The sequence below is a fragment of the Castor canadensis genome, chromosome 8, assembly GCF_047511655.1.
Source record: "Castor canadensis chromosome 8, mCasCan1.hap1v2, whole genome shotgun sequence".
NCBI classification, from domain to species: Eukaryota; Metazoa; Chordata; class Mammalia; order Rodentia; family Castoridae; genus Castor; species Castor canadensis.
The window spans coordinates 148,479,588-148,501,320 of NC_133393.1; the positions used below are offsets into that span (position 1 = coordinate 148,479,588).

The 21,733-nt window shown below is 52.5% G+C and overlaps 1 protein-coding gene across 3 annotated transcripts in view; it reads left to right on the forward strand.

Moving 5' to 3' along the window:
• Micall1 (MICAL like 1) overlaps positions 1-21,733 on the forward strand; it is a 31,219-nt gene that overhangs the window by 4,287 nt on the left and 5,199 nt on the right. For 2 of the 3 annotated variants that reach the window (XM_020173519.2, XM_020173510.2), the window contains exons 2-15: positions 1,524-1,572; positions 1,884-2,025; positions 6,994-7,082; positions 8,130-8,272; positions 9,559-10,001; positions 11,219-11,276; positions 12,084-12,460; positions 13,920-14,314; positions 17,621-17,755; positions 18,320-18,446; positions 18,549-18,639; positions 18,778-18,851; positions 20,820-20,934; positions 21,128-21,174. In XM_020173519.2, coding sequence (XP_020029108.1) covers positions 1,524-1,572; positions 1,884-2,025; positions 6,994-7,082; positions 8,130-8,272; positions 9,559-10,001; positions 11,219-11,276; positions 12,084-12,460; positions 13,920-14,314; positions 17,621-17,755; positions 18,320-18,446; positions 18,549-18,639; positions 18,778-18,851; positions 20,820-20,934; positions 21,128-21,174 — 2,285 coding nt within the window. Of the gene's footprint in view, positions 1-1,523; positions 1,573-1,883; positions 2,026-4,571; positions 4,598-6,993; positions 7,083-8,129; positions 8,273-9,558; positions 10,002-11,218; positions 11,277-12,083; positions 12,461-13,919; positions 14,315-17,620; positions 17,756-18,319; positions 18,447-18,548; positions 18,640-18,777; positions 18,852-20,819; positions 20,935-21,127; positions 21,175-21,733 lie in introns of those variants that run through there. The other variant, XM_074084459.1, reaches the window with a different exon arrangement.

A 21,733-nucleotide genomic window follows, 5' to 3' on the forward strand; every position in this document is an offset into this window, starting at 1 on the left:
AGTCTCCAACCCCCTTTTTCTGCCTTTTCCTGGGGCCCACAGATCTGGACTCTGCCTGGAAAGTGTTAGGCCAGAAAGGCGGGTGTGCTTACTGGCTTCCACATTGTGGGAGGCCTGCCCTATACCACACCTGGACTTTCCTGGCCTTCATTACCAGCTTGGGAACTGGGACCAGAGTTTTCCTGTTTGTGGATGGGGAAATGGAGGCTGAAAGGACTGCTGACTTGTTCATGGTCACACAGCCCCACCTGGAAGAGCAGGCTTGGGATGCAGGCCCCAGAGTGCTCTGTCTACTCCATGCCTCAGGCCCACTGGCCTGGGCTCTGTTGGCTATGTTTTCGACCATAGAAGGAAGGGAATGCTGCAGGCCTTGCCCTTGGGAGGCAGAAACTGAGCTGGTGGGGGTGGGGGAGCGGGGAGGAGGATTCGGGTGATGAGGAGGTAAATAAAGTAACAGGCCTGCCAGCTGCCCCACGCCAGGGCCCTCAGGCAGGGCCTTTCACCTGTCCCAGCTTAGAAGTAGGAAAACCCCCACTGCTCCCTCAAGGAAAGCTGTCCCCAGGAATGTCCCAGCTGGGCCGACCAGCTGCTCAGTGCCTGCAGCTCTGGGATATGTACTGTTTCCACTCTGGTTGAAACTTGTCCTATTCTTGGCCCCATTAAGAAAATCACTCATCCTGCCTGGCACCTGTGGCTCACATCTGTAATCCTAGCTACTCAGGACGCAGAGATCAGGAGGATCATGGTTTGAAGCCAGCCTGGGCAACTAGTTCATGAGACCCTATCTTGGAAAAACCCACCAATAAAAAGAGCTGGTAGAGTAGCTCAAGGTGTAGTCCTGAGTTCAAGCCCCAGTGCCACCGGGGAAAAAAAAAAAAAGAAAGAAAAAGAAAAACACTCCACTCACCCTGAAATTGGGCAGAGCTGAATTTAGATTCAGCAAGTTGGGGTGGCTTGTGTGAGTCTGCAACATGCAGTGGAAAGGCCAGGAGTATGGAATCCCATGGCTGGTGGCTCCCCTTTCTGGGCCTCAGAGTCCTCATCTATAAAGTGAGGTAAAAACCTGCCAAACAGTCACTATGAAAACAGGCTGCATGTGAGTGAGGCTACCTGTCCCCAGTGCACCGTCATTGCAAGTATGTGTCCTGGTCTTGATTGTGTCTTTGCCACTAACTCAGAGATGGAAAAGGCCTCTTGGGAAGAGTCTGGGATCCTGGGAGGGAAGGAATCTGAGACTTGAAAGCCTGGGTCGAGCCTGCCCGGTCCTGTGACTTCCCTGCTTGTTCTTGGCAACCTCCCAGGGCCAAGGGCTCACCCTCTGCTCCCACCAGCAGTACCAACTCCATCGGCAAGTGCTTGCTGCCTCAGTTTCCTCCTCAGGAGTCCACAGGCTCCCTCTCCCAACCCTGTTGAGCTGAGGCTGACACTGGTCAGGGCGAGGTCACCTGTGCCCCCTCCTTTCTGACACTTCTACCCCATCACTTCCTCTCCTGACCAGTCCTCCTCTTCTTTACCTCTTGTAGAGACTTTGACTCACTTTCCAAGGACAATGTCTTTGAGAATAACCGCTTGGTAAGTCCCCAGATATATGGACATCATTCTTATGCTTGTGTGTTTGGGGGAGGGCAGTGGTCTTGCAGGGTGCTGCCTTTCATGAGGGCCTGGCTGTCCTCTCCTGCTCCCTGCTTCCCATGGCCCCCCTGCCTGGAACAGTAGGCTTTCCCCTTCTCTAGGCCATCAGGTGGGGCTTGGAGTGGTACTAAAGCCGAGGGGAGTCCCACACCTCCCAGTCCCTCTGAGGGATGCTCCTAACGCCGCCTCTTTGTGTCCTCTTCCTGCCATGACTGCTCCCGCTCCCACTCTCGCACCTGCCCGCACTCTAGGCCTTTGAAGTGGCTGAAAAGGAGCTGGGGATCCCTGCTCTCTTGGACCCCAGTGACATGGTCTCCATGCGTGTCCCCGACTGCCTCAGCATCATGACCTACGTATCCCAGTACTACAACCACTTTACGGGTCCCGGCCAAGGTGAGCGGGAACCCAGCCCTTCCAAAGGGAGGCTGTGCTGGGGCTGGCCCTGGAGGCATTGGGCACCTGTTTTCTGAGCTTCGCACAGGCAGCTGGTGGCGGGGGCTGGTGGACAGCCCATCATTCATTCGCTAGCTCATCGATTCACTCATTCAAATATTTATTGAGTAAGAGCACTGTGCTGGGGCCGGGCATACAGCTGGGAATGTGGTTGTGCTCACAGCTTCGTGGTGGGGACAAGCAACAAACACAGAAACCAGAAAATGAGCAAAATAAAGTCAGAAGACAAAAGAGAGTGAGCTCATTCTTCATGTGAGTTCACCTCCCTGCACCCAACCGCACTTCCTGTCTGCAGACACTTCCCTGAGCTTTCTCCTCCAGCAATACCATGGCCCTGTCCCATGGGGCTGTTGTGAGCTGAGAGACTGGGGTGGGGGAGGTCATGCTGCCTTGCTGCTTGAGTCAGGTTACTGGGCCTCTCCTAGGGGGGCTGGGCCTCCCCTTCTGCAGAGAGGAAGTGGGCCCAGAGAGGGGAAGCAAGGAGCTCAAGAACACACAGTAGAGAAGCTAAACAGTGGTATGAGGGGCCAGGAGTTCTGAATGCTATGCTAGGTGAGTGCTGCCTGTAGGTCCTGAGTGGCCACTTCAATCCTGTCTCCTGCCTCTGCTTTCCATATGGACACTCCCAGCGTATCTCTTTGTCTCGCTTTCATTTTATTTATTTATTTTTGGTTTTGGGGATTGAACCCAGGGCCTTGAGCCTGCTAGGTGAGTACTCTATCACTGGGATACCCCTCAACCCATCTCTTAAAAAAAGTGTTCTATGAAGTCAGAAGTTTCTTTTCTTGCTAAAAGTGAAACATCTTGATTATAGAAAATTTAGAATGTAGAAAAAGCATAAAAGTGAAAAGAATGTGTTATTTTCCCTTCTCCTTCATGCTAGGGGTTAATGTTACAATTGAACAGATAACATGCATTTTAATAGAAATCAAAATGAACATATAGCCAGTTTTTGTATCCTCAGGCTCTGATTTGCAATTTCAGCCAATTATAGATTAAAAATATTTGTGGGGCTGGAGTGGTAGAGGGTTTGCCTAGCATGTGTGAGGCCCTGGCACCAACCCCAACACTGCCAAAAAAAAAAAGAATCAGAACAAAAAATGTTGGTCTGTTCAGTGTGGTGGCGTAACTCCTGTAACTCCAGTTCCTTGGGAGGCCAAGATCAGGAGGATTGTGGTTCAAGACCAGCCTGGGCAAAAAGTTAGCAAGATCCCATGTTCACAAAACAAACAAACAAACAAACTGGGTGTGGTGGCACATGCCTGTCATCCCAGCTACATAGGTGGTGTAAATGAGATGATCAAGGTGTAGGCCAGCCCTGGCAAAAACATCAGACCATATCTGAAAAATAGCTAACAGAAAGGGCAGGGGGCGTAGCTCAGATGGCAGAGCGCCTGCCTAGAAAGCTTGAGGCCCTGAGTTTAAATCCCAGTACCACCCAAAAAAAAATTTGGGTCTATACTGAATATATACGGACTTTTTTGTTATCCCTAATTGATGCATGGCAGTTACAGTATTAGAGGAGTCTAGACGTGACTTAAGTATGCAGGAGCATGTGTGTAGATTATATGCAGATACTATAAGGGACTTGAGCATCCAAGGATTTTGGTATCTGCACATAGGAAGGACAGCTGCATTTTGGACCCCATGGTTGGTGGTGAGGAGCAGTGTGGCAAGGGCGGAGTTAAGAGCATGGACTCCAACTTTTCCCTCTGTCACTTATTCTCTGTAACTGTGACCAGTTACTTAATCTCCTGCTTCAGTTTCTTTTTCTTTTTTTTCAGTTTCTTCTTTGTGGTGGGGATAAGAATGTTTTTTCAACTTTATGATGGTGTGAAAATGGTTCACATTTTATAGAAACTGTATTTATAAGTTTGCATTTGATCGTTTGCTGGGCTGGGAAACATGTACTAATTGTAGGTAAGGTGTATTAAGTAAGTTTTTGACTTAGGATATTTCCCAGTTATGTTGGATTTATCAGGACATAAGCCCATCAAAAATTGGGAGCATGTGTGCTTCTCTATCCCATTCATCTGAGGTTAGCTTGCTACATGATCAGGATCCATTAATGGACTGTAACCTGCATCCCAGTCCAGACTTATCTCCCAGATGAAACCCAAATCTTTTTCCTAAGCCCTTCCTGGAGGATCTCTCCTGGACTTGCAGGCAGGGATGCCCTGCGTGGCCAGCTCCCCGTGAGTGCTAGGTCTGGGCACTCATCCCCTTGCTCCTGTGGGTTCTCATTGATAAAGGTACAGTTTGGATCTTTCATACTGCTTGACCCCTAAACACAAACCATTTTTCTCCCATATGCCGCAGCGCTGTATTCCACTCTGGAGGCAAAGCTGGCTGGTTCCCTCCCTCACATGGTCCTGTACTGTACCTTCTGGGCAAGTGGAGCAAGATTTCAAGAATGATCTTGACCACATTTGACTTTCACTGGATGGGCAAGCTTGGATCCTGCCCCTGGCTGAGCTACCAGCCCTTTACTTGAGTACTCAGCTTGTGCCAGGTGCGTGGGTGCCAGGCTCAGGGCACATGAGATGATCCCTGCCCTTCTCTGCCCCAAGTACTGGCATGTTGAATTTCTTGTGTTTCTTTGAATATGTTACATTCCATCACTGTCAAGCCTTTTCTTTTCTTGTTTTTTTTTTTTTTTTTTTGGCAGTACTGGAGTTTGAACTCAGGGCCTATACCTTGAGCCACTCCACCAGCCCTTTTTTTGATAGGCTTTTTCAAGATAGGGTCTCACAAATTGTTTGCCCGGGCTGGCTTCAAACCATGATCTTCCAGATCTCTCCTCCTGAGTAGTTAGGGTTATAGGCATGAGCCACCAGTGCCCTGCTTCAACCCTTTCTTCTTGCTGGTCTTCCTGCTCCAAACACCCTTCCCACTCCTTGGCAGATCAGATTCTTCCCTGTTTACCTTTCATCTGTACATTTGCCCTGCCAGGCAACCTCCCTGGCTTTCCAGGGGCTCCTGTAGCCCACACCCTGGAGAAACTGGAATATGCATGTATGTAAGTATTTTGCTTCTGGGTTTGGAAGCCAGGGCCTTGCACATGCTAAGCAGGCACTGTACCACTGAGTTACATCCCCGGCTCCCATAGTGTCTTCGTACTCATATACCTTCTCCTGCAGACCATCTCTGTCTTGTCCACTGCTGTGTAGACCTAGCACCTGGCAATTTCTCTTGCATTTAGCAAATTATTTATTGAGCCCCTACTGAATGCCATGTACTCTCCTAGCTTCTGGGGAGACAGCAAGAGGAGACAGGCAGACACTTGGAGCTTGCAAGGGTCGGGGAAAGAACAGATCATTAGGTACCATTTCAGACAAGGCCAGGGAAGGAAAGTGAGTAAGGTACTGGGGCAGGGAGTAGCTACTTCAGATGGGTGGTCAGGGAGGGCTTCTGAGAAGGTGGCATTTGAACTGAGCCTTGAACAAGGAGGCTCATTAGTATCCTGGATGACTTTATGAAGATTTGGGGAGGAATGTTGCAGGCTAGGGGTGACAAGTTGCTTGCTGCTGGGGAGGAGGGGGAGGAGGAGATGAGGATGTGGGAGGATACCGATCTTGTAGGGACTTGCCTAGGCTGCTGGACTTCTAGAACTTTCAACCATGACTCACAGTAAGAAATACATTCCCACCACTCTCCCAAATTCACGCACATGTATGTAACTGAAACAAGTTTCAGGAAGCAGTTTTTTTTTTTTTTTTTTTTAAGGTGTATAGATTCCTTTATTCCAATGGAAGAACTGGGGAGCCAGGGGTGAAAACAAGACCTTGTAGCAAGTATGTTATGATCACCATACTGAAAACTACAACCACACCCTGTACATCTCCCAACCTCCTTTACTCAGCTATCTTTTGTCCTCTAAAATATATCATCTTCTACTGAGCCATTAAATTTATTTGTTATTTCTTTTTTTCTTTTTTTTCCTTTTTAAAATTTTTTATTATTATTGTTGTACTGGAGGTACACCGTGACATTTACCAAAGTTCTCACAATATATCACAGTTGAGTTCACCCCCTCCATCATTCTCCTTTATTAACCCTCCCCCCATTCCTGGAACAGTTTCAACAGGTCTCATTTTTCCATTTTCATACATGAGTACGCATTATTTCCACCACATTCACCCTCCTACACCCTTCACTTATATCAGGAAGCAGTTCTTCCCCATACAACGTGATGGGTTCTGCAGAGCAGATTGTCACTCCTCTGTTTCATCATTTACATGTGCTGATTGCCATCCACTAAATGATTTCAGGACATATTAATGGACTTGACCTAGAAATGCTTCGTAAGTTCTGTTGTAGATCACAATAAGGAACTTACACATTGTAAATGTATACTGTTCTCTGGAATTTGGGGCTTTGTTTTCATCCTTGGGAGCAAAGGAGGCACTCAGGTTAATCCTTGGCTGAAGGAGGAAGGAGCTGGCCTTAGAACAGCTGTGAGTGGGTTTCCTCTGGTGAGGGGCTGCAGGCAGGGTTCTGGGCCACATCTGCTTACTTGGGGACAGGCCAATGACTGCAGTGAGCAAGCCACTTTCCGGAGCTTCACGCCAGCATCATGCTTTTCTCTTTTCCTTCCCTTCAATCCTCTTACCTGATAGAAGGAAGCTGCCCATCCTGCTACATTCTGGGATTCTGTGGCCGTCCTGTTACACTGCAGAAGGATTACTCCCATTTTAGGGAAGCCCAGCAGGGTTTAGTGGCTTGCCCTCAGCACAGGCTTGAAAGTGAAGGTGTCCTCTGGTCCATGTGAAAGGGGAGCTCTTGTCCCACTGCATCAGGTGTTCTGTCAAGAGGTGACTGCTGTAGAGCACAAGTCTTCAGGCAGGTTGGGGCCTCCTGGGCTCCAGCATCTCTGCCTGCCTTAGGGTCTTTCTTGTCTCCTGGCAGCTGATGTCACACCACCCAGAAAGGACCTGGCGCCTTCCTCCCCTCCATCTACAGCACCTACCACTGTGGAACCAGAAAACGAGGCTCAGGTAGGCAGATGCCTGGAGTGGAGAGGGTGGGTTGGAGGGGGGACAACTGTCATTTCAGTGATTGTTACAAGAGGAAGTTGACCGTCACAGTGTGCAGAGGTATTTTCTGCCCTTGCCCCATTAGCTTTACTGGGGCCCTCAGGTCAGGGAAGGAGGACATGGGGCAGGTAGCCAGTCACATTCTGTGGGTAGACAGTCTCACGGTGCTCTGGTGGGGTCTGAAGATTCCAGACCTGGGAGGAGGAGAGAAGGCAGGCCTCACAATGATTGACCATCACGGGACTGTCAGGAGTCACACACATAAAGTGAATATTCCCTGACTCCTGTTGAGTCAGAGCTTCGGACAGCTCAGTGTGATTCCATTCAGTCCTCCACAACGCTGGAGGTCAGGGTCATGGGCCTGGTGTGCAGGTGAAGAAACTCAGGCTCAGTGAGGTTTGGTCATTTGTCCAAGGTCATTGAGCAGGGAAGTGAGGGCCACCCTACCAGTCACAAGCTCCAGAGAGAGCCAGGCTCAAGGTGGATGCCAGGGGAGGCCGTGTGGGCCATTTTGCAGGTGGCAACCCAAGGCCCAGAGATGTGCTTCAGGTCACAGTGCTGGGCAGCAGGACACTGGGATTTAACTGCAGCTCTGTAAGAGCAGACAGAAGGGGCAGATGAAGCAGGCCCACAAGGAAATAACCCTGCAGTGACAGGGAGGCCACTCTGTAAGGAAGTCCTGAGGAGAGGCCACAGCAGCCACCTAGAAGGACTGTACAGCTGGAACTACCTTTCCTGGAGGCAGGGACCCTCAAAAACTGAAGTCTGGATTTTTGAGGCACTCTGGCTTAGTAACTTAGAGCAAGTCTGAACTCTTTGTTTTTCTCATCTGGGAGAGGCTGACAATTTCTCATCCACTGCCTCTCCTAGGGCTCTGATCCTTGTTTTTTTTTTTTTTTATCACCATGAAGCCCTGTGCACACTTGAGGGACAGTGGCCATGACAGGGAGGATGGGGAGGGGGTATTCTCGTGCAGCATGGTTGGTGACTGCTCCCACTTCCGTACAGGGTGAGGAGCTGTCCTCAGGTGGCCTGGCAGAGCAGGGACCCCACCAGCCTCCCAGCAGCGTGTGTGCGGCCTGTGGACAACGTGTGCACCTGGTGCAGCGGTACCTGGCCGAGGGCAGGCTCTACCACCGGCACTGCTTCCGGTGAGTGCTGCAGGACCTGGCATGTCCCCGTCACCCCAGTCCTGGGGAAGGAGGTCCCTGAGCTCAGCACCCATGGTGAGCCAGGCACCTGGCTGGGCTCCTGTTGCCAGAGCACCTGGCTTATCCCCATTTTGCTGAGAGACAAACTAAGACTTGGGAAAAAGTTTTTTTTATTTTGAGTGTTTTCTTTTTGTGGTGGTATGGGGGTAGATAGAACTCAGAGCTTGCACATGCTGGGCAGGCACCTTATCACTATCACACCTAGCCCCAAAACATTTTATATGTTACAAAAAAAATCAGGAAAGGAAATTGAATGTAAGCAATCCAGGGATACCAAGGACTGAGTTCCAGCCCACACTTTACCTGGTTTAGTGTATGTGCGTGTGGGGACCTGTAGCAAATGGACCTGTAGTACCAAGTGCAGAGTTGAGATGTCATGGGAAGCAAGTTAAACTGATAGCGGTCACACTTGGTCCCCTGGGCAGTGTTTTAGAAACGTTTTACAGTGACTCTCAGTAAAAATTGCATTTGACACTGACTAGATGTAAACACCTGAAATGAAACGTTATCAATAGATGCACAACTGAAACAAGAGTTTCACGAGCATTGCATTTTATTGTTTCATTAAAAACAAACAAGCTTGCCAAGTGGCTCAAGTGGTAGAACGCCTGTCTAGCAAGTGTGAGGCCTTGAGTTCCAACCCTGATACTGCCAAAAAAAAAAAAAAAAAAACCAAAGCCAAACACAACTGGGGCTAGGGGTGTGGCTTAGTGGCCCTCCCTGGGTTCTGTTCCCTTGCACTGCAAAAACAAACATTCACACACCAAACAAACCTGGATTGGGGCTGTAGCTCAGCGGTAGAGCACATGTATAACATTTGTGAGTCCCTTGCTTTGATCCCCAGCACAGTAAATAAATGAATTGAATGAATGAATGAATGAATGAAATAACCTGGTTGACTGGAAACCACCACACTGATTTCCTGAGCCCCTAGCTGATGGCAGTCCTCCCGTTGGACGTACTTCTGGGGCAAACCTTTGCCTCTTCCTCTTGCAGCACAAACTGAAGGTGTGTTTCACAATTGCTGGTGCTGATTGCAGGTGGTTTCATTGTTCCAGTTTCTGACAGTTACTTTTTCCTCTGGGAAGTTCCCGCTATTGAGCCAGGCAGCATCTGGGTGGCAGTTGAGAGGAGAGGAGGGAGAGAACAGCCTTGGTCTCTGTGGAGGGATAACCAGTGTCAGGTTGAGACACTTGCTAAGGGAATCCCCATCCTGTCCCCTGCAGGTGTCGGCAGTGCTCCAGCACACTGCTCCCTGGGGCTTATAAAGTTGGTCCTGAGGAAGGCACCTTTGTGTGTGCAGAACGCTGCACCAGGTTGGGCCCAGGGGGCCGGGCTGGATCCAGGCCTGGGTCCCTCTCACATCCAAAGCAGCAGCAAGTCACAGAAGCCAAGGATGGTGATGGAGGTGGCCCCAGCTTGAGTGCGGCTGCAGGGGTTGATGGAGATGAACTCAAGACAAGCCCTGAGACCCGGCCGCAGATCCCTATCAAGCCCCGGATTCCCAGCAAGCCCCAGGAGCTGCCCAGTCCCCCCACCAGCCGGCCCACGCCTGCCCCCAGGAAGGCCTCTGAGAGCACAGCCTCAACACCCCCCATGCCACGGCCCCGGTCTAGCCTGCAGCAGGACAGCTTGGCGGAGCAGGGTGGTGGCAGCAGCCTGGTGAACGGTTAGTGAGAGTGTGACTGGGAGGGGTGTGGGGGAGAGTGCATTAGTGTTCCTGGGTGTTTAAATGCTCGTGCATCTGGGAGTGTTTGTGCCTACGTGTGCTTTGAGTGTGCTGGTCACGTGTGCCTGAGTTCGTGATTCCTGAGTGTTCACTGTGGGCCTCTCTATCCCAAGCTGTGTTCTTAAGACTGGTTACAGCTCATACCACAGGTCCCGTCCCTTCTGTGTGTTTTGGGGTTTTGGTGTTCTTTTGTGTTCGCCTTGTGTTTTATGTTGTGTATTGAGTGTACATATGTGTGTATGTGTGTTCTGAGTGTTTCAGGGACTTTGTATGTCGTTGTCACTAGCGTGTCCTGGTGAGTCCCCAGGCGAGTCTCCAAGGTGACTTCCCATGCCTGTGTGCTTGTCTGTGTCTGGTCAAGGAGAGGTTAGGGACTGGGAGGGCTAGAGAGGTCAGGTAGGCCCCTGAGCTTGTCTGAAGTGGAGTAGAGACCTCCGCCCCGATGTCTGGGTCATTCCGTCACCCCCTCACTGCAGGTCATTTCTAGAAGACCTCCCTGGGTTTCCATGAGCTCATGGGAACAGGCTCCTTGTAACTTAAAATGGTATTGGAGGCCTGGGGCAGCAAGACTCTGAGGGCCTCTCTGGGATTTCCACCAGAACATTCTGCTTGTTCAGTTCTGTTCTATACTCTTGGGTGCTGACTCAGGACTGAGCACTGGGGACACAGATAATATTCAGACTACTTTGTGCCTTCATGGCAGTGCCAGTATGGAGGAGACACAGGCAGACATGGGTGTTTCCATGGAGTTGGAAATCGTGTTGAGGTGGAAGGAAGGAAGAAAGGAAGCAGAGTCCTCTGGGACGAGGACACTGGGGGGTTAGGGAAGGCTTCTAAGAGTTGGCAGCACCTGGGCTGAGCTGAGATGTTTCCTGCCCACGTTGGGGAAGTATCTGAGTGGACCTGGGCTCCCTTTATTCAGGTGAAATGCAAATGGAGTTTCGGGAGATCTGTCCTTGGCCTCCTTCTCCCTGTTACCTTTGGCGGTCACCTTTGGTGCTTATCTAATCTCCCTATGGTCTGGGCGGCGGAGGTGTTATGGCCACCTGCCAAGTGGGAAGGCAGGGCACTCCTTGGCCAGGCAGGTGCTCTGATTGATTCCTGGTGCCCTTCTCTGCTGCCCATGAAAGCCTGGCTCACTCTCCTTTCCCTTCTAGGAAAACTGCAGGACCCCCCTGTCCCCAAGCCAAGAGGGACACCCAAGCTGTCAGAGAGGTATGTTGGCCCTGCTTTGGAGGCCTTGGTGTTAGAATGGGGGTCCCTGGGACCTGAGTGGGGATAGAGATCCCTGAGGCTGGGCAGGAGGCTTATCGCTGAGTAGGGACAGAGCTATGCTTATGGTCCCTTCCCCTGTGACACCCCCAGGGATGCCTGCTGCCACTGTCTGACCTGTTCCCCAGGTCAGGACAGCCACTTATGGAGTCTCTTCACCTCTCTAGGCCTGCTCTTCCTCCATGACATGGGGGAATCAGCCCTTGTTCACAGAGTGTAGAAAGGCCTGGAAAAGCTTTAGTGCCTGGCTCTCAGGTCTCCCAGATCTCCCATCCTCAGAAAGGTCCTGTATTTCCAGGTCTTGTTGGATGGCTGTGCTTCCAATGGCCACTCTGTGAGGGACAGAGGTAACTTAGCTGTACTAGTAGTTAACATTTGTAGAGATGCTGGCCAGAGTGCCCAGAGCTGGGCATGGAACTCACTGGATTCTTATACAGCCCTGTGAGGTCGGGAGTATTATTTTCCCATTTAGCAAATGAGGAGACTGACACCTAGAGAGACCAGGTGACTTTGTGTAAGTATCACACAGAGCCCCTTTCCTTGGGCTTTGTGACTTCATGGTTTGCCCTCTCTGGGCTTCAAGGCACCCAGTTGGGATGTGACTCTTGTGGTTCATTTCAGCCTTGGGCCCAGACTGGCCCCTTGGGCTGGGGGTAGGAGAAGGAACAGCTTTCCATCCTCTCCCCTTTGAAGCAGACTCAGAAGTGTTCCAAGAGCAGGAGGCTGATCCCTTCTTTGGACTTCTTCTAGGATGCCAGCCCTGAGAAAGGACCCCCCATGGATCACACTGGTGCAGGCAGAGCCAAAGAAGAAGCCAGCCCCACTGCCCCCCAGCAGCAGCCCTGGACAACCAAGCCGGGCCGGCAGGCAGGTGGAGAATGGAGGTGTGGAGGAGGGGGCCCAACAGAGCCCTGCGTCCAGCCTGGAGCCCAAACCCTACAATCCATTTGAAGAGGAGGGAGAGGAGTCAGAGGAGTCAGCGGTGCCTAGTTCAACCTCCAGCCCTACCCCGGCCCCTTTGGAGTCCACCCCTAAGTCCCTGCACCCCTGGTACGGCATCACTCCCACCAGCAGCCCTAAGACAAAGAAGCGCCCTGCCCCGAGAGCACCCAGTGCATCCCCACTCGGTGAGTGCCTGCCATGGAGCTGTCCTGACCCTCAGGTTGGTGGGCCTGGGACTGGTGTGCAGGGAGCCTCTCTAGGCCACATGCTGTGTGTTGTTCAGTCTCCTCCCATGTCATTGCTGGAGCAGGTGTGGGAGTAGGTGTCACTTTGCATGTGAGGGACAGATAGGAAAAGGAATTTGCGAATTTCTTTTTTTTTTTTTTTTTTGGTGGTACTGGGGTTTGAACTAAGCCTCACGCTTGCTAGGCAGGCACTTTCATCGCTTGAACCACTCCATTTGTGATGGATCTTTTTGAGATAGGGTCTGGACAACTGTTTGCCTGAGGCTGAGTGGCATAGGAGGCCTGAGTGGCTAGGATTACAGGCTGAGGCCTCAGAGTGCTGAAGCAGTGAAGTCAGGATTTGAACCATGTACTGTTAACTCTTCCTATAATTCACCATGGGATCCAGGAAAGTGGGGGCTCCTGAAAGGCACAGGATAGGGGTTAGCTAAACCCTGCCTCTTGTCACTGTCACTCTAGTTGCCAAGCCCTGGCAACTAGACCTGGCTTTGTGGACTCAGTAGACTTCCTGAGTCTGTCTTAAACAGGAGGGTAGCTCCAGTTGCTGTGGCTCTCCCTGCCCAGCATGTTCCTGGAGTCCAGACACACTGCATGCTTTGACTCTTCCCTTCTCCCAGTCTTTCTATGCCTTTGGTCACCTTCCACCACATCTGGACTCCAGCTGCCTCTCAGAGCTCAGTAGGACCAAGTGTGTACTAGAGACAATCTTGGGCAGATGCTCAGGTGGTCTGAGCTTGGGGGTCCTTCCCGGTGTGTGGACTATTCAGGAGCATATAGTGGGTAGATTCTGGGCAGCAGTGGGCTGTGAACTCTGGAGTTAGACACAGCCAGGTTAGGCCAGCCTTGGCTGGAGTGAGTGCCCTTTCTTCTCTAAGTCTGTGGCCTCATCTGGTAATTGTGGTTGACAGACTTGGAGGTGTGACCCATATCTACTGCAGGAGGATGAAGCAGTGCTGCCAGTGCCTGGCCCAGAGCTGGCTGCAGCCAACACTGCTGCCCTCCCTCTTCTATGCTCCCTCTTTTTGCCACTGTGCTGTCGGGTGGAAGCAGGGAGGTCAGCCTCATTTTTCTGGCCTTCACCTGCACCAGTATCACCTTCCTGCCCTGGCACTTGTCTTTGAGTGGATTTGGACATAGGAGGGCTGTGGGGTAGGTGGGGAAGTGGAGGCTGCGGCCCCACGGAATGATGGGTGAGGGCCACAGATGTGCCATGAGGTCATGGGACAGGTTCTGATGGTTGGACACAATTTATGACTTGAGACCCACCATGTCTTTGCTGTTCTCTGGGCCCTCTGGCTTGGTTTCCAGGGCCGTCTGTAGCTCTGGGGAGCAGGGTGGGTTGGGTGAGGCCTCAAGCCCTGACCGCCCCTGTGTGCTGCCTGCTTGCTTGTTTGCACAGCTCTCCATGCCTCCCGCCTCTCACACTCGGAGCCCCCCTCAGCCACACCATCACCAGCCCTCAGCGTGGAGAGCCTGTCTTCTGAGACCTCCAGCCAGGCTGCCAGCGGGGAGCTTCTAGAGCCACCTGCAGTGCCCAAGAGCTCCTCCGAGCCTGCTGTACATGCGCCAGGTGTCCCCAGCACCCCTGGGAACTCGGCTGACTCCTCCTTATCCTCCTCTGGGGAACTGGCACAGACTGGCAGGGAGCCGGTGCTGCAGGCCAGGACTAGGGGCAGCCCAGGCTCCCAGCCAGCCAAGCCCTGCATTGGTGCCACTCCCACCCCTCTCTTGTTGGCTGGAGATAGAAGCCCTGTGCCTTCCCCCGGTAGCTCGTCCCCACAGCTCCAGGTCAAGGTAAGTGTCCTCACCCTTGCAAAAAGCTATGTCCTCTAGAATGAATGTGGGTTTGGTTTGGGGCAAGAGTGTTCAGGGCCTTCTGTCTGCTGGCCTCTGGCTTCAAATGGCCATTCAGCATCCTGTGCAATAAAGGCACAGTCTATTGGTCTATCCTTCCATCCATCTGACAGACTTCTACCCATATGCTCATCTGTCCAACCACTTGGCTGTCCATGCACTATGCATCTAGGCACCCATTTACTGACCCATTTGGGATCCATTCACCCTACCACCCTTCTATTCACTCTGACTCATTGATGCCAGGCCCTGGGCACAGTTGAATTAAGACCCTGTCTTGCTGGGCACCAGTGGCTCACGCCTGTAATCCTAGCCACTCAGGAGGCAGAGATCAGGAGGATTGTGGTTGAAAGCCAGCCTGGGCAAATAGTTCACGAGACCCTATCTCGAAAAAAATCCAACCAAAAAAAGGGCTGCTGAAGTGGCTCAAGTGGTAGAACACCTGCCTAACAAGCACGAGGCCCTGAGTTCAAACCCCAGTACCTTCAAAAAAAAAGACTCTGTCTTCGCTCTCCAGGGGTTCACAGTCTGCTCAGGAAGACAGGCATATGATTATACTAGAAGGTAATCTTTAGTAGAGTGGAGGGGAAGGGGATGATTCCCTTCAGCAGAGACCTATCTCTTGCTGTGGAAAGAGGCCTTCAGTGAACACATACGATGTGTGTTTGTGGAGGTACCTGGGCTCCAGAGGTCAGGTGGGCAAGGTGGTCCTGTCCTTGAGGTACTCACAGCCAGGCCAGGGAAGTGCTGAAATGATTCCATGTGCTGCCATACTGGAGTTTGCAGGGACAGAGTCAGCCCCCAACAGGCAGACGGACTGAGGACACATGCCTTACAGAGGGCCTCTGTTGTGAGGAGGGTCGGCACAGCCCCATCCCTCAGATCCCCGTCAGGCCCCCTCCCAGGTCCTTGCTGGGCTCTGTTTTCTCTCAGAGGTGAAGTGGACAGGAGGGTCTGGCTGGGTCCCCTGCCCAGGCAGCCAGTTTTCAGATGTTTTGTGGTCTTGGGCTCATTTGTTTCTCAACTGCATGCCAAGAACTTGGGGTTACCTGGGGTCAGGATGTTTCTCTGAGCACCCAGTTTTCTTCTCTTGTGGCTACAGCGCCCACTCTGCAGTCCTCCCAGTGCCAAGGCTTGTCCAGCACCAGTAGAGGGTGTCAGGATAGCTTATGCAGGACAACCCTCCCTGTGTGCCTTTAAAACATCATTTGATCGTCCCTATCTTGGGCCATAGCACCTTGTGCACTACCTATAGTTCTGCCATCTGCTGTGTGACTAAGAAGGTAGGATGGGCTAGATGTACCCGCTTATAATCTAAGCTACTCAGGAGACAGAGATTGGAAGGATCTTGGTTCTAGGCCAGCCCAGGCAAAAAGTTAGCAAGACCCCATCTGAACAAATAAGGCAGGCATGGTGGTGCATGGGTGTGTGTCTGTGATCCTAGCTCTGAGGGAGGTGAATAGGAGGGATATCTCCTATGGGCAGTCTCAGGCAAAATACTTGAGCCTGTATCTGAAAAAATAGCTTAAGCAAAATGGGCTGGGGGTGTGACTCAAGTAGCAGAGCCCCTGCCTAGCAAGCACAAGGCCCTGATTTACAAAACCCCAGTACTACACCCCCCCCAAAAAAAAGGAAAAGATGGGGTGGATTAGCTTAGGATTGCTGCCCCCCTCCCCCCAGCTCCCTTTTATCTTTTTTTTTTTTTTTTTTCTTATTTATTTTACAGTACTAGGTTTGAACTCAGGGCCTACACCTTGAGCCACTCCACCAGCCTTTTTTTTTTTTAATAGTTTTTTTCAAGGTAGGGTCTCATGAACTATTTGTCTCAGTCTGGCTTCGAACTGTGATTCTCCTGATCTTTGCCTCCTGAGTAGCTAGGATTATGGACATGAGCCACCAGTGCCTGGCCACAGCTCCCTTTTAAATACCTGCTTCCTCTCTGGGGTGTGTAGAAGACGGGTTCGAGGGTGTCCTGTGGCTGGAAAAGGTGAACACCCTGGAGGGGCTCACAAACTTCTGGGCTGTTTGGTTCTATTGGGTCCTTTTGTGTGTGTTTATAGAGCTAGGGGGCAGAACCTAGTTTCCTTCTGCGGGGACCCATCCCACCTCACTCCAGAGAATCTCACAGGCAGTGGGGGCCTGGGTTCCTGGATGACCACCCTGACCCTGTCCCAGGCCCATGAGGTGAGAGCTGCCTCCCTCCTGTGCTGTGCTCTGCTCCGCTCCATTCCAGCCGGGGCTTCAGAACTCCAGATCAGCTAACAGCCCAACAGGATCTCCCACTGTGCTGGCGCAGATGGGAGCAAGGCCCTCCCTCCCCGCAGCAGGGGTGAAATTCCTAGGGCACTTGGAGCCTCAGGTGTAATACCAGTCTCTGATCAGCTGGAGAGAGGGGTGGGAAAGCATTGACACTGCCCATGTGACACACAGGGCCCTCTGTGCCTGGCTATGTTGGCCTCAGGTGTGGGTCTCTCCAGAGGGACAGAAGGACAGAGAGTCTGGGCTGTGGGTGTGTCCATGGTGGGCTGGACTGGAGAGGGTGAGGGTGAGGGTCTGTCCCAGACAGGGGAGGAGCTGCCTCCCTCCATCTGCCTGCTGAGGGGAGAGTGGGATTCTTCTTTTGCACTTCCTGGCTGGGTGACCCTGGATGGGCAGCTTTGCCTCTCTGAGCCTTAGAGCCCTTACTGGGGATAGGGTGGCCATGGGGCCTGAATAAAGTCCTGTAGTCATGCATTGCTCTTGATCTCACCATCTGCCTCTGCCCCTCAGTGCTGATGCTGCCAGGCCTGAAGCAGTTCTCACCCCAGCCTTGGCCCTTCAGAAATGGAGGACCTGGGCAAAATACTTGAGCTTGTTTGCCAGCTATGAAATGGACATTATGATAACTGCTTTGCAGAGTAGTTGTGAGATTTAACTTGTTTTTGTACGTGTTGTTGAGGACAGAACACAGAGCCTCAAGCATACTGGGCTAGCACTTGACCACTCAGGAAACCCCAGCCCTGGTTGTGGAGAGCATGTAAAGCAGCCAGTGAAGCAATTGGAGTGTGGGAGGTGCTCTGGAAATGGAAGTGTTTGTTGAATGACTAAATGTGTCAGGGATGAAATTGGGGGGGAAGACCCCTTGCCTCGGCCCTTCTCCTCTATAGTGAACTCTCTTGCCGCTGGGGTCCTGGCCTGCTTTCCATATTCCCAGGTCATCAGGCTGCTGCCTTCCCAGACTTAACCTGTCATTGTCCCTGCCTTTAGTCTTCCTGCAAGGAGAATCCTTTCAACCGCAAGCCATCACCTGCAGCGTCTCCAACTGTAAAGAAGACCACCAAAGGAGCCAAGCCAGTGAGGCCACCTGCCCCTGGGCACGGCTTTCCACTCATCAAACGCAAGGTGCCAGGGGGTTCTACAGACCTGGCTGTTCTGTGCCCAGCACCATTCCCTTAGCAGCCTTAGACTGGGCATCTGGGTTCCTGCTTCAAGTGGGGGCTTTTGGGTGGCCCAGCTGGAAGGCTGAACTTGCAGCCAGGGGACTTGGAGCTGGTCAGCCCTGTGCAGCCAGGAGCAGTGGGTGGGGCATTTAATTTGTTACTAACAGTCATTCAACTGTCAAGGCCTCCTGAGAGGTTGCTACTTAAACTGAAGAAGTGCTCCTGGCATTATTTCTGTAATTGGTCCCTCGCTCCTGCTGTGACACCCTTCCTGGGGGTGTCTATCGTTGCGGGGAACCATGGCATGCAGGGGTCGTGGTGGTCTCCACATGGACCCCATCCCCACACCCACACTGTTTTCTTGCTATATTGGCATGTGGAGTAGGTAGTACCCGGGTCTCTGGAGTCTACAGAGGCCAGCGCCAGTCAGAAAAAGGGACAAGTTTCCCTGCACAACCTGAGCTGGAGGAGAGTAGGTGGTGGGAGGATCCATTGTCCTTCAGGTGACCAGGGCACTGTTGGGCAGGTCCAGGCTGACCAGTACATCCCTGAGGAGGACATCTGTGGAGAGATGGACACCATCGAGCGCCAGCTCGATGCCCTGGAGCATCGCGGGGTTCTGCTGGAGGAGACGCTCCGTGGCGGAGCAAACGGTGTGTGAACTGCTGGGAGAAGGGGGCTGAGGGACTCCCCCCGGAGGGATGTGAGCTGAGAAGCGTTGCCAGTCCTGGCTTCAGTGGGTTTGTGGCTTTCAGAGGGCCGTGAGGACGACATGCTGGTGGACTGGTTCAAGTTGATCCATGAGAAGCACCTGCTAGTGCGCCGTGAGTCGGAGCTTATCTACGTGTGAGTCCTGCCCACCTCTCCCTGGGATCTGTGGAGCTGGAAACCACCCTTGCCCACTGCCCTCCTCGCTGACAGCACAAGGCAGGCGAGGCAGGCACGGACAGAAGTTTTCATGGGTGACTTCTTCCCACTCTCTAGCTTCAAGCAGCAAAACCTGGAGCAGCGCCAGGCTGATGTGGAGTACGAGCTCCGGTGCCTTCTCAACAAGCCAGGTGAGCATGGCTGCCTGGGGACTGGGAGGAGTGGGCCTGGGTCTTCCCCTTGGTCCTGGGAAATGGGTGGACAGAGCCCTGGTTGCATGCATAGGCAAGCTGGTTACAGAGTCGGAGGAGGAGGGGTGGGAGGGGCTATTTGGGTTGTCTTAGGATGGGAGCCATTATAACAGGTGGTAAGTAGATAGGGCCACAGATGAGAGAACACCTCATGCACAGGGTTTGGGCATTGGTGGTATCAAGGGTGACAGGCCCTTGGTAAGCACCAGGCCCGGGAGCAGCATGGCTTATTTTGGGCATGGGGTCAGACAGTCCATTAAGTTGGCTGTGTGACCTTGGGTAGGTTTCTTTGCCTTGCTGGCTGTGACTTTGTGTGCAAGATGGGAATGAGGTGACCTGCCTTGTGTGTGGAAACACGCCACACCTCTGTGGGCCTGACAGCTGAGCTGCAGTCTGGGGAGGAAGGGTTTCTCACCTGCCTTGGGGCCATGGTGCTATAGGGCCATGAAGGTCAGAGCCAGAGCCAGGGCTTTTGACCTCTTTCCTGTGACCCAGCATGGTGCCAGCCCTGGGCAGAGGGTTGCTGTTTCACAGTTGAGGAAGTGGAGGGCACCTGGAGGCCTGCGCACTGGTGTTGGTGCTGGCCTTTTAGCTATGCCTCTGCCCTGCACTCAGCCCTCCTGTCTCTGACCGGGTCCTCCATTGATAAGGGACCTTGAGAGTCTGGAGTGGTCCTGAGGAGTGGACCTGAGGAAGGCCCAGAATGTCCCAGGCCTCCACTGTCAGCTGTGAGTCATTCCCAGTTCACCAGGAGACTGGGGCGTGGTCAGAGTGGGAACAGGACGTTTGCTTTCCCAGCCAGCTGACCCTATGTGGGGTCAGCACACTGTGGGCTTGTCAAGCTGTCCCTGATGTTGATCTTGCGGGATAAGACTAGTCTGCAAGGTCTCAGGGGATGGGGAGTTGGAGACCCATAAGACCCCATAACAGCTATCACTTGGGGTGCCAGGCTGCCTTGGTTCAAATACTGGCCCCATCTTCACTGTGTGATGCTGGTTAAGGGCTTAACTTTTTTGAACCTCAGTTTTCCCACAAATAGACTAGGGACATAACTCATCAAGGTTCCACCTTTGGGAGGTGGCAGAGCAGGATTTGATTTTGTGTAGTGACTCTCTGTCCCCAGAAGTAAAGGACAGAACTAGCCACCTGCTCCTGAGTTTTGGCAAGGTGAGGCGGTTAGGGAATGGGATAATGGCTCAGGCTGTTTATAAATGACCTCAGGATGTTTATTTTATGGTGTGCGGCAAATGTTGGAGAGGGAGTGCCAAGTGGGGACACCTTCCCCTATAGACTGGGAAAGTGGGGAACCAAGGCACAGGTGGCCCCGGAGGGTGGTTCTTTGGCTAGCTCTCAGCCTTGAGGGGAGAGGCTGAAGGGGAAGCAGGTGTGCACACCATCAGGAAAACCTCCTGGCTGAGCCCTGCCCCCACCATCCCCTTGAATGTCCCAAGGTATCACTTAGGTCACACTGCTAGGAGCACCTGTTAGCTCCCTGCCCCTGATCTACCCCAATCCTGCCTCCCACAAGAATCCATATCATACACGTCCATTACTAGCATGGAAGTGGAGGCAGGCCACACTTTAAGAAGTGCTGGTTCTTCTTTTCTTTTTGTTTGGTGGTGCTGGGAGTTGAACTCAGGGCCTTATGCTTGCTAGGCAGGCACTTTACCACTTGAACCACTACATCATCCCTGCTCTGTTTTACAGTACGTGTTGTGTTTGTCCTGCTGGGCCACTTAAAGGGTGTTTTTGGAAGGCAGCCTGATGAACTTGTGGGCCCCACCTTTGTGGGCCCCTCCTTCCATCACACAGTATCTAACATTGGGCTGGCCTGCTATGATTTAGTTGCCATCCAGGGGATGAAGAGGGTTTTCCTACCACTCATGCCCCAAATTTCTCACCTGGCAGAAAAGGACTGGACAGAGGAGGACCGGGGCCGGGAGAAGGTGCTGATGCAGGAGCTGGTGACCCTCATCGAGCAGCGCAATGCCATTGTCAACTGCCTGGATGAGGACCGGCAGAGGTGACATGACTGGGGCCCCATGGGTGGGGCAGCTCCCTGGCACAGCCTGGTCCCATACCCCAGGCCAGCTCAGTCCTCACTGCCAGTGATCCCAGTGCACTCTTGCTCAGCCCTGTGGAGTCTGGAGGCTGGAAGGGACTTGCAGATGACCTGGTCCCTCGTGTGGGCACTCAGCTTCCCTTGCTTGTTTCAGGGAGGAAGAGGAAGACAAGATGTTGGAAGCCATGATCAAGAAGAAAGGTGAGGCCCATCCTGGAGAGGTGGCCAGGGCCTGGGTGTGATCTGGTCCACTTGAACTGTTCCATGTTTTCAGCCTGGGAAATGGAGAGTTGGAACAAGTGCTACATTGCTAGTTGTGTGCAAACTCCCAGGTTGTTTTGCTGGGAAAACCTGTGAGCCCAAAGAGGTTAGCCCACAGTCAGGAAGGCTGTGACCCAGGCTCAGAGGATGCCTAGGGATACTCTGCTGCCTACAGGAAGACTGTATAGGGGGCAATATTTCCAAGGTGGATTTTCCCTGAGTGGGGCTTTTCCTCCCTGATCAGGCTGGCTTGGGTGGGGTCTGTTGGCCAAATAGCAGAGCCTGCCTGCTTGGGATCAGATAGTGCCTAATTGTAAGTCAGGACTTTGAGTTTGACCTTGCTTCCACCAGTGACTCACCTTGTGGCCTTGTGGGTAAGTCTCAACTCAGGCTGAAGTCAGAACTGGTTTCCAGTGCCAGCTCTGAGCTTCTGGATCACTCCCATGTCTGCAGAATTGGGGGGGGTTGATGCCATCCCTCGCCAGCATGGGCTAAAGAT